General features: G+C 42.2%; 1 protein-coding gene across 3 annotated transcripts in view; it reads right to left on the bottom strand.

Moving 5' to 3' along the window:
- Positions 1–239: 239 nt before the first annotated feature.
- The window catches only part of SRPX (sushi repeat containing protein X-linked), a 29,944-nt gene continuing 18,911 nt past the window's right edge, over positions 240–11,272 (bottom strand). For all 3 annotated transcript variants that reach the window (XM_028727404.2, XM_028727406.2, XM_028727405.2), the window contains 7 exons: positions 10,130–10,306; positions 7,392–7,518; positions 6,862–6,983; positions 5,020–5,199; positions 2,822–2,955; positions 2,512–2,633; positions 240–773 (listed from right to left, as the gene is read on the bottom strand). In XM_028727404.2, the coding sequence (XP_028583237.1) occupies positions 593–773; positions 2,512–2,633; positions 2,822–2,955; positions 5,020–5,199; positions 6,862–6,983; positions 7,392–7,518; positions 10,130–10,306 (1,043 nt within the window). In that variant the 3' untranslated portion in view covers positions 240–592. The remainder of the gene's footprint in view (positions 774–2,511; positions 2,634–2,821; positions 2,956–5,019; positions 5,200–6,861; positions 6,984–7,391; positions 7,519–10,129; positions 10,307–11,272) is intronic.

The raw sequence follows: 11,272 nt of genomic DNA, 5'->3' as shown, positions 1-11,272 counted from the left end.
TAGAAAACAAACTAAGCCACAGGCTGTAATTCCTGCTTTATGCCCTGCCCAGAATAAAGGAGTATAGCCAGAAAAGTGAAGCTGCAGGTACTAATTATAAACTTTGCCAAGTTTGATAATCAAGACATAATTCTCTGTTTATTTCTTTGCCTCCATTCCTTGGGAGTATCTTAAATATAACGCCTTAGCACTGTCTGTAGTTACTCCATACCCAAATGCTTAAGATTAAAACCATAAACTGCAAAACAACATCTTTATTAAAGATCTGTAAAAAGAAAAGGAAACATTTACACAGGGAGCAACGTTCAAAGGCATTCCTGGAAACCTAACCAAGGTAATTTGATATTTTCATTCTCTTCTATAGATTTTCTTAGAAATCTCTGGAAATAGCGAAGAGGCATTATGTAAAATGCTAAATAAAGGAAGCTCCACAACACACACACACAAAGCTAAACACAAACATACATTCATTTTTTTTTTAAAAAAAGAATCTGTACATCAGTGACTTCCATAATACCATGCTTTGTGTAGTAGCACCAGAGGGGCAGGGAGGGCAGCAACATACCGCCACGCGAATGGCTGTAATCCAGACTCAGGGACAGGACTGGCCAGCTTCTGCTTGCAGTTTCATTTCTTCTTTTCTCAAAGGAAAAGTATCAATGAGAGCAAAGAGCTCAGCAGGAGTCGCTGGGAAAGGATATCGTTCTTTGTCCACACCATGTTTATCAACCACCACCATATTGAAGTTATAGTGGGGAATGCGGAGCAACAACCTGACAATATGAAGAGAGAAGCAGTTGGTTTGCTTTCAAAATAAGCAGCTACATTACATGTATGGTCACAGAGGCATAGCAAAAGCCGTTGCCCTGAGCACCATTTGCTCCTCACGCTGCCCATGCTGCTTTGAAAGTCCGAGCCCACATTCGAGCTTCGCAAAGCAGCGTGGGCCTAGCAGGGCGTTAACAAACAGGTACCCTTCTAATCAGTCCAATCCTAACTGCAATCCTAACTGATTGGAAGGACATATACCTGCCGTGTTGTGTTCCCTGCAGCCTGGGCACCATGAAGACACGCTCCACAGCTGTATGGCCATAACTATCCATTGCAATGAAGTATGAGAAAGAACAATCCCTTCTTTTCAGATATTTTTTAAAGTCAAAGATTATGCACAACTGGACTCTCAGCCACAGCTAGCCAGTCAATATACAATTTAGACCATGAAATAAAAAGACAATTGTCCAATCTTGGAATGAAAGCTGCTACAGTCAATCTTGTACAAGTTATCGTGTTACATCTATGAAAGTTGCTCAATATTTTGTCCACTGGTGTGTTTTTTTCCAGAAGGACCATGCTGCCCACTGTGTTGGGCAGCCTGCCCATCCCTACTTCCTCTTTACAGCCTTGACAGTAAGCAGCACCAGCCACTGATGCAGTGCTGAAAACTCCATCATTTCCCTACTCTTCCAAATGACTGGTACAGGCTTAGTGGGACCACTACATTCCTATGAGCAGAAAAGACCCTAACTCTGAAACACAGTGCAAACTGACCTTGTGCAACACATCTGTGCTGAGGAAAAGTAGAACAACAACTGGTTCCCCTTGCAATAGGTGGAAATAGGGTTTGGACTCAACAATAGCATGATCCTGCCAATTATGTCCTGGTTTATCAATATGAGCTATGACGCTCAATTGTGGAATGAAGCAGCTGATCTCCTTACTGTGCAATGGAGAGGTAGCTAACCTGGGGCGCTCCTGATGTTGGGTCCAACTCCCATTGTAGTTAATGGTTAAATGGCTGGAGTTAGACTCCAGCAACATCGGAGGGCCAGAGGTTTGCCACCCTGATATAGTGGCAATTTGAACATCCCATTTGTACAGCTCTAAGCATAGGAAAAGTGCATCTTCTGTAGACTCCAGACCTGTAATAAGTAGAGCAGCATTTCCACCTCCAGCTGCCATGGAAGAAGCATGTACGGTAATGTACCTGTTTATCATATAACTTTTGAGTCTACAAAGGCAGGCTTTTATGTGGGCTGGAGCAGGCTCCCTCAACCTTGGGCCTCCAGATGTTTTGAGACTACAATTCCCATCATCCCTGACCACTGCTCCTGCTAGCTAAGGATCATGGGAGTTGTAAGCCAAAAACATCTGGAGGCCCAAGGTTGAGGAAGCCTGGGCTGGAGGACACAGTAATTGGTATAAGGCAGAGCTCTGCTTCAGAAAAATGGATTGCAAGATTAAACATCAGAACAGGCATATTCTTTCTATACACTGCTTGGTGACTATAAAATTTGCACCACGTCTCCTTGAGAAATAATTCTCCAACTCATGCAGAATTCAACTCATGCAGAATTTCTGTTCAGGGATGCTGTTTGCTCAAGGGAATCTCACATTCAGTTTTATTTTAAACAAATATTGTGCTTCCCTAAAAATGCAATCAAGACATTAAAGGGCAATATTAGGGTGGGGGAACAATTCTGAATTATTATCAACAAAGAGTTTTTAATTTACCTGAGTTGCAAAGCCAGCGCAGGAGGCATCAGTCTCAAGCCTATTCTTCCCAGCTGTGCTGGATAGACTCCAACCAACTCAATCACGGTCACGTGCCGGAGATCTAAACCACACAGCGCTGGCTAAAGTAATCAAGATAAGAATTGGGGATAAACATCAAGTGGATTAATCGTAATGGGAGTTTCTGCAATGTGTGCTTATTATTATGGTCCTGTAATGTTAGGGACTCTCGAGACATAAAAGTTAATGCACTGTTAAAGACACGGTTCATCTACACTATTTTGGGAGCTAAAGTGGAGCTGTGCCTCACCTGCAGCATTCCCAATTGCAATCTATAGAAGTAATTGGCTGCAGTCGGAGTGGATATAATGAGCAGCCTCCGTTTCTCATAAAACTGGTCCAGGAGGGCTGCTGCAGTCCTCACACCAACATTAATGTTCATGGCTGAAATTACAAGCAAGAAGACAATGATGATCATCATAACAGACCTGTTTTCAACCTTGAGCAGCTGCAGATAATGGCAACTGATTTGGTCATGGAAGTCAAAAGGGGACAGAACAGATTGAAAGAATCAAGAATGTTCTCAACTCAACACCAAGGTTTTAAATGGTAGCTCAATTCTTAACAGCAACATAAAACTCAAAAGCAAGATGTGCAGCCTGAGACTATGCATTTTAAACATAAGCAAATCCCTCTGGTTTCAACTGAATTCACTCCCAAATAAAGCCCTGAAGGGTTATAACCTTAGATCTCTTTCTGGATTAGCAGAAATTTGCATAAATTCAGGAAATGCACAGTTGTTGTTCATTTCTGGTAGAGGATCTGGACACAGTCCGCTGCATATACTTGTGTTGCAGAGATGTTATTTTTTCCAGCATTCAAACTAGCATGTAAACATGTCATGGTGATTATTGAAAATGGGCTTGTGGTGGCATGTACATTACAAGCACTCACGTTGAATAATTAACCCGCCACCTATTTGTGTCATTAGTTCATGAGGCAAAGTTTGACATGGGCAGGCAAACTGTGAACTTCCATATGTTGTAGGACTCCAGTTTCTATCAGACCTAGCCAGGAAATCAGGGATGATGGGAATTATGATCCAACAGAAGCTAGAAGGCCACACGTTGCTATCTCTGCTTTATCAGATTGGTTAAAAGTACTCGTCTTCCCTACACAAAATATGCAACAGATTCAAATAAGGCAAGCATTCAATCAAGAGAAGTCTTGACCTGACACCTCACAGGCTCACAGAGTGAGTGGGGTCCTTGAAGCGTGTTTCATGCACAATCACCCACCAATGCCTGGGACACTGGGACACATCTGGGCAGTCCTAATTTTAGAGATTGGACGCAATGCTACCTCTGCACGCAACATTAAGTAATGCCAAATATTATGACATTATACTGGCATATTGGTGCATCATTCTAAACTTATGAGAATACCTTTACTGAGTTAGACCATTGGCTCATCAAAGGTTTCTCTATTCTTACTGGTATTACCTCTCCAGAATCTGAGGCAAGATTTTTCCTGTCCTTTAAGATATTTTAGCTAGCCATGCTGAGGGTTAAAACCTGGGGCCTGGTTTGGGCTCCTCTCTGGTACACACAGCTCTTAGGAAGTCTGCTAGCCATTAATGATACAGATGTTCATAATACTTAAGTGCTCTGCATGCATATCTTGCCAAGTATCTTGGATCTAGCAGCCAGAATACTGGAAAAGAATCACACTTAAATCTTTTCACTCACAACCTGCAACAAATTACTGCTTCTTCCAGATGCTAAGTGGTATCTACTTTGCAAAATCTGCACATGTTTTGAGTTGGCAGGAGAATGTGGGCGGATGTTTAGTAATCAATTCCTATCAAGAAAGAGAAAGAGATCAATAGAATGAGAACAGGAGAGAGATGCAAAGAAATCTCAAGCCGGAGAAAGGAAATCCGTATATAATGGATGTAGCACGGACAGCTCTTTAATGTGTGTGTTAAGTAAAGCTGCTTCTTTTACACATCCAGGCAGAGCTCCCCAGCACCCTTGCCTGCTAATGCTACATTGCAAGCTGTTTCTAAACATGAATATGAGTTTTTAAAACAGCTTGTAATAGGGAATATAAAACTGGTGATTAGGAAATAACATAAAAGCCTCACTGCATTTGTGCAACTTCCCACAAGCTTCTGTGGAACAGGGTGACTTAACACCTCTGGAAAAAGTGAGAACTGTCTTGGCATTAACACAATAAAATACCGCATTTAGGCTTAGCCACAGATTTGTATCTCATGTCATCTTCAATAGACAGGTAAGCTTTATAACATGGAGATCATTATTCATTAGCAACATCTCACTTGCTTAACCCTGCATAAACAGCTTGCTAGCCAAAACCCAGTGAACAATTGCAAGTGTTGAAGCATGTGGAACAATTACAATGTTTGTGCTAAGCAAGTCTTCCCACAATACACACAATCCTGCCACCCCATGTGCTGCTCTTTTACTGGAATGATTCATTACGTACGTGTACAGGTTGGCTCCGTTCCTGACCAGCCTAAATTGTACTGACAAACTCGTGCTGGACTTCCCTGCAATTCGTATCCACCGATGCAGGAAAATTCACAGGTTGCGCCATAATTATCCCCGTCACCAGAACATTTTATGTAGCCGTTTTCTGGAGCATTCAGTTTCCCGCAACGTCTGACTGTAAACACAAAATGAGGAGCACTCAGTGATTCATTTTCTCTCCTAATACATCACTACTATGAAATGAAAATGCAATTGCATGGGTTTTGGTTTTTTTAGCCTTCAAGAGACATCAGCATCTTTTGATTTTATAATCAGTTTGACATATAGATTCATTAACACACACAGGTGTGTCATTCACATATATTAACTGATACATAGTATAGCCAGATATTCCTTATATTGTTAACAGCCCTGAGCTTATGCTACATCAGCATGGCAGAGTTTAGACCTAGCACAGTCTATTGCTAATGCATGGAATAATGCTAATTGCTGCAATATGCAGGCACCATAGCTTCTAATACAACCTTTATATTACCAATTTCCTCTTGCTCATCCAGTGGCACAAGACTTCCCCCAAGAGCCATTTAGTGGCACAACAGCTAGAACTGTGGGCCCGGCTCTCTGCCTGTTTTTCCAAAGTATACATAGCAAGGGGGCTGCTCTGTTCCACTGCCCAAGCAGGGGCTGTTGCAAAACCAGACTCTGCAGAAGGCATTGCTATGTGCCAAACAGCCCAGTACTTTTGTGGTGCTAATTTTCTTATTGGTTGGTTCTGTGATTTTAATGTTATGATTTTAACAACAGTATTGTGATTTATTTATTTTTGCAAAATGCCCTATTTGGTGAAGGGTGATGGCGGCAGCAGCAGTGTGCACACTTCCAGTTGCGCATTCAGTCACTAAGCTTCAACATCTAACTCTCAGACAGGCTATTCTGTATGTATAAGCCATTTCTTAAGCAATGCTTCCTCCAACACTAAAACCAAGGGCACTCCACTAATTACTCGTAGCCGCTCTTATCAGCGACATACCCTGGTACAACTCAAACTGGTGAAGATGGAACCATTCACAAGGGCTCTTTTTGGCACCTCTCGCCTAGCTATCTTCCAAAACTGTGGAACGTAGTTTTAATTACAGTGGTACCTCGGGTTACAGACACTTCAGGTTACAGACGCTTCAGGTTACAGACTCCGCTAACCCAGAAATAGTACCTTGGGTTAAGAACTTTGCTTCAGGATGAGAACAGAAATCGTGCTCCGGCGGCATGGCAGCAGCAGGAGGCCCCATTAGCTAAAGTGGTACTTCAGTTAAGAACAGACCTCCAGAACGAATTAAGTTCTTAACCAGAGGTACCACTGTACTTATTAAGATATTTCCATTATGCCCTTCACGAAAATGGTCACAAAGTGATTTACACCTAATTAAGGCAACACAAAATATAACACATAATAAAGATTAAAACAATCAAAACTCAGAAATTATTTCACCTATCAGCCTCCAAAAGCCTGTCCCCCAAAAAGGAAGCAGTTTTCACCTGGCATCTAATAATAAATAAATACAAAGTGGGGGCAAGTTTGCAGATCCCTAGCTTAGGAAAATTGAATAGAGGCATATGATTTTACATATATTCCCACATCAGGAAGTATAATGGACTGATGCCACAACCTCCTGGCATTGTCTACATCTTGTACCCACCTGGTTAACGAAGATCACATACACCGAATACTATCAGAGAAACTGCAAAAGCAGCAGCAGCCATGCTCCAGGTAAGATATAAATAAATAGGACCTAACTTTGATGTCTGTGCTTCCTCCAACCCCAACAGCAAATGTTCTTACCTTTAACTTTAACATAAAATCTGCACGTTCCCTTATTCCCGGCTCTGTCAAACACAGTGTAGTGGATCTTGTGATCTCCCTCTGAAAAATGTGATCCTGGTGGTAGTCCTTTCAAAATAACGCTAAAAAGAAAGAAAATGTTGCAAACAATAATTATTATTGTTGCAGAGACAGGACTTTTTAGGGAATACAATTTAGAAGATTAATGTTCAGTTTGCAGCTCTGATTATAGCAGGGCAATATATCCTTTCCCAAAATTCCCCACTGGCAGCAAATATAACAGAATGCTACATATATAACCAAGAACAAACACTGTCCCTGTGGAGGTTTATCTGTAGATTTACTGCTTGAAGCACAACCCCTGAATCAGAAATCACCTGTGCAGCCGGATTTGCTCTGCCTGTACCAAGCAGACCAGGAACACTTGAAATACAAGTTCTGTGGGCACATACAGACTTCCAGGGGTGACTGTGTATTAAATCCAACCCATGTCTTTATATACATTAGTTAGTTCACACATTTTCACTCACTCTGTCAAAATGCCATCTGCAGTGTCCCTTCCCTCTGGGGTTTCCCAGAACACTCTGGCTGTCAGTTTATTGGGCTCTGCTGTTTTCTCCTTTACACTTGGGCACTGGATTCTAGGCGGCTCCATATCTAAAAATAAACACACGGGTATAGGTATACAGTCATACCTGGGGTTACAGACGCTTCAGGTTGAGGTTTTTTGGGTTGCAGACCGCCGAAACCTGGAAGTACCGGAATGGGTTACTTCCGGGTTTCGGCAGTTGCACATGCGCTGAAGTGCTAAATCGCTCTTTGCGCATCCCACACGGATCATGTTCGCAGCCCGAGCATCCACTGTAATAGCACAGCCGCACTTGGTTTAAGCTATATCCTGCAGGCAATGCAAACAGTGCAGAAATAATCTTCAACAAGTTAATCATCAAACTGCTACCAGGACACTTAAAAATGACTCTGGCACAACATTAATAACACCAAATGGAGATTATTGGAAAAAAGAAGATATCTTCTTAAGATTAAAAGCAAGCAGCTCAGGAAAGCACTGAAATGGTTTCATACCACCACCACCCCTTGTTATTTTCTTCCATTTTTATGCACCTGAAAATTCCTCTAATCTCCAGAACTTTTCGATGTTTTTTTTAAAAAACCACTTCATATAAAAAATAACTTTTCAGTGTATTGATGCATTCTAATGATTGAATATCTAGTTTATTCTGGAGAGCAGTTCTGAATGCAAAAGGTCTACTTGCATGTTTAGAGGCAACTTCACCTAGACACCTCTAAAAATATTTTGTATGAATTTTGCCACCTAAATGCAATGTAAGGCTATTGACAGTGTTCTTTATCAACGGCTGAGTCCTACTATATGAGCCCAATGACACAGGCTTCCCGATGCATTATGTTTTGAGCAGGGCTTTTTTTCAGGGAACTCACCAGAACTCAGTTCTGGCACCTCTCAGGTGGGTGCCACTGCCATTATAACAAAACAAGGGAGGCGTTCATGGCAAGGTTCGGCACCTCTGTTTCTAGAAAAATAGTGTTTTTGAGCATGATACATGCCGGGGGGAGAGGCAGGAGAAGAAATATAATGCATGAAGCAGTATTAAAGAGTCAGTACACTTGATTGCTCTCCCACCGCAGGGCAGCTGCTCCCTGTTCATTGCAAAGGAGTCTTCTGGTACACTTCCTATTAGCAGAAGGTGGTGGTTCATTGTACAACTGCAGCCCTTCTCAATGAAGTCTGAGAAAGGATATGCAAAATGACAAGTAGCTGCTGGTGCAAAATTGTCAGTGCAATCTGCTTGCTATGCACATGAGAACAAGCAGTTCTGCAGGTAAAGCAGTTGTGTGTGAAAGGACCCAAATTCTCGGTGCTTAAGCCATTACCTAAATATGTGCATACTCAAAATTAAATGAAAGAAGGAATGGAAACATTCCTGAGAATTGCAGTGTTTCTGATATGCAGTGGTACCTCGGGTTAAGTACTTAATTCGTTCTGGAGGTCTGTTCTTAACCTGAGACTGTTCTTAACCTAAAGCACCACTGTAGCTAATGGGGCCTCCTGCTGCCGCTGTGCCGCCGGAGCACGATTTCTGTTCTCATCCTGAAGCAAAGTTCTTAACCCGAGGTAATATTTCTGGGTTAGTGGAGTCTGTAACTTGAAGTGTATGTAACCTGAGGTACCACTGTATGTTTATGAGTCTCCTATAGCAAAGGACCATAGTTTCCCTGTATTACTATTAATTTCAGCTACTTAAGACACCAGACTTCGGTTACTATAGGAACTGCATCTCCAAGCACTCATGGATCAATGAACTCTTCTTGCTGGGCCACAGTGTTTTAAGCCATTTTAACTGCTTAAAGATAATCACTAGACAAGCGCACACACACGCCCCTCTCTTCCCATTAATTTGTAGTGGAGAGGGCAGAACTGTGAGAAGTCATGACTAATTGGAACTTCCTCAACTGGGATTTCTTATCTGCAGCAATGTAACAAAACAAAACAAAAACCACACAAATTTAATTTGAGCCACATAAGGAGAAACTATTAAACAAAATCAATGAAAGACAGTGAGACACCATTTCAGCAAAGTCATCTAGAAAGCCTCCAATGCTGTTTCACAAACATTTTCACAAAGGTCAGAAGAGCATCAGCGGGAGATAACAGACATTGAAGTGTCCCTGATTTAAAAAAAATAAAATAAAATGATAAAATGGTTCATATCTGGTAGTGTCATCTTTACCTTCAGAGTGCAAATGTGTGCACTGCAGTTCTGCCAGGCTGGTAGGTTTGTGAGAAAATAATCTACTATCAAACCCACTGTCAAGCCATTTAAAGAGAATTTGTTTACTTTTATCCCACCCTCCAAGTTGCTCAGGGGTAGCAACCCATGGTTCTTATGCACCTTTGTTTACCCTTGCAACAACCTTGTGAAGTAGACTGGATTAAAGAATAGTAGCTGGTTAAAAGTAACCCAGTGGAGTGAGCTTCATGGCTGAGTGGGAATTTGAACCCAGGTCTCCCCAGCCCTAACAATGCACTGCCCCTCTCTCATTATACACACACTCTGTAACCCAGGGCTGGGGAACCTGTGCACTTCAGATGCTGCTGGACTACAACTCCCATCATCCCTGACCACGGGTGAGCTCTGAATCTTGTTGTAGCTGCAGCAATATAACTGCAAAGCAGCAGTTGTGCTGCAAAGGTAGGCAATCTCTGCATATCCTCCCAGGCCACACTTACCAACACAAGAAGCTGGCCGTCCACTCCAAAGTTTGTTATCCATACATTGTACTATTCGGTCTCCTTTTAATTGGTATCCTGGCGAACAATAATACTCACACCTGGAGTTATAATATGCACCATCTAAACACTTGAATCCTCCGTTACCTGGCATCGAAAGGGTTGGGCAACGTTTTTCTACAGAGGGGGGGAAAAACCAACCAAAATCAAATGAGAATATTTTTTTAAAAAAACTTTGCACTATATGCAAAGATATACCTACTCACCGAAAAGCAGTACAGCAAATGCATGTCAGTGTTGATTAACTGATAAAATATGAGGGCTTTCAAAGCAATGCACTACTAGTGGAGTCACTTTCCAATACTTCACCCTGCATCTCTCATGTGTTCATCATGGTTAATGTATATGTAACATGAAACAATCTTCCAGTCGAAAGCAGATGGCATGTCAGTGGAGACCTTAAATCTGCATGATCCAAAGCACAGCTGTTGCTCCCAGGAAAGGTCAGTCCTGGAACTGGTGGGCTTATTCTCCCCCCCCCCACCCCATTAGGGCCAATGAGAGAGAGAAAATAACCACTGGAATAATCCCCTGGCAAACACACCTTCTGCCTCTGCCAAAGTAATGGATGCAGCGGGTACTTTACTACTCTTTGAAATGGCTGAATTGCTTTTAAAACATGAGCACACACAGACTGAGGCAAGGTCAAGTAAGCAAGCAGTCCTGCTTCTTCCTGCCCCACCCCCCCGCCGGCTCTGCTGTAAAAATGCTCAGGGAAGACGGAATTGCCAAAACTCAAGTGGACAGCCTTATGTTGGACAGTGATTAGCAAGGTGTGCCTTGTTTGCTGCTATCTTACACTTGGAGCAAATTGTGCTTTGGATTAAGCTGGGAATGGTGAGGTTGAAGGCAACAAAGTGTATTTCCATATCGTAAAACCGGGTCTTATTTAGCCGTCCTGGCAAGGATATTGTTACAAAAACAGTATTTAAAATATTCTGCTTTAAGACACTAGATGGTGAGGCTGTTAGGAGCTCAAATATTAGCATTTATACAACCCTATAGTGGGTGGGGCTGGTGAGAGTGGGAGTCCTACAACATCTGGAAGACCCCCCCCCCACTGGCGGAGGAAGAGGAGTGCGG

Source organism: Podarcis muralis, chromosome 4, assembly GCF_964188315.1.
Source record: "Podarcis muralis chromosome 4, rPodMur119.hap1.1, whole genome shotgun sequence".
Classification (NCBI taxonomy): domain Eukaryota; kingdom Metazoa; phylum Chordata; class Lepidosauria; order Squamata; family Lacertidae; genus Podarcis; species Podarcis muralis.
The sequence above is the reverse complement of the archived record's forward strand: the minus strand, read 5'-3'. Positions and strand labels throughout refer to the sequence as shown.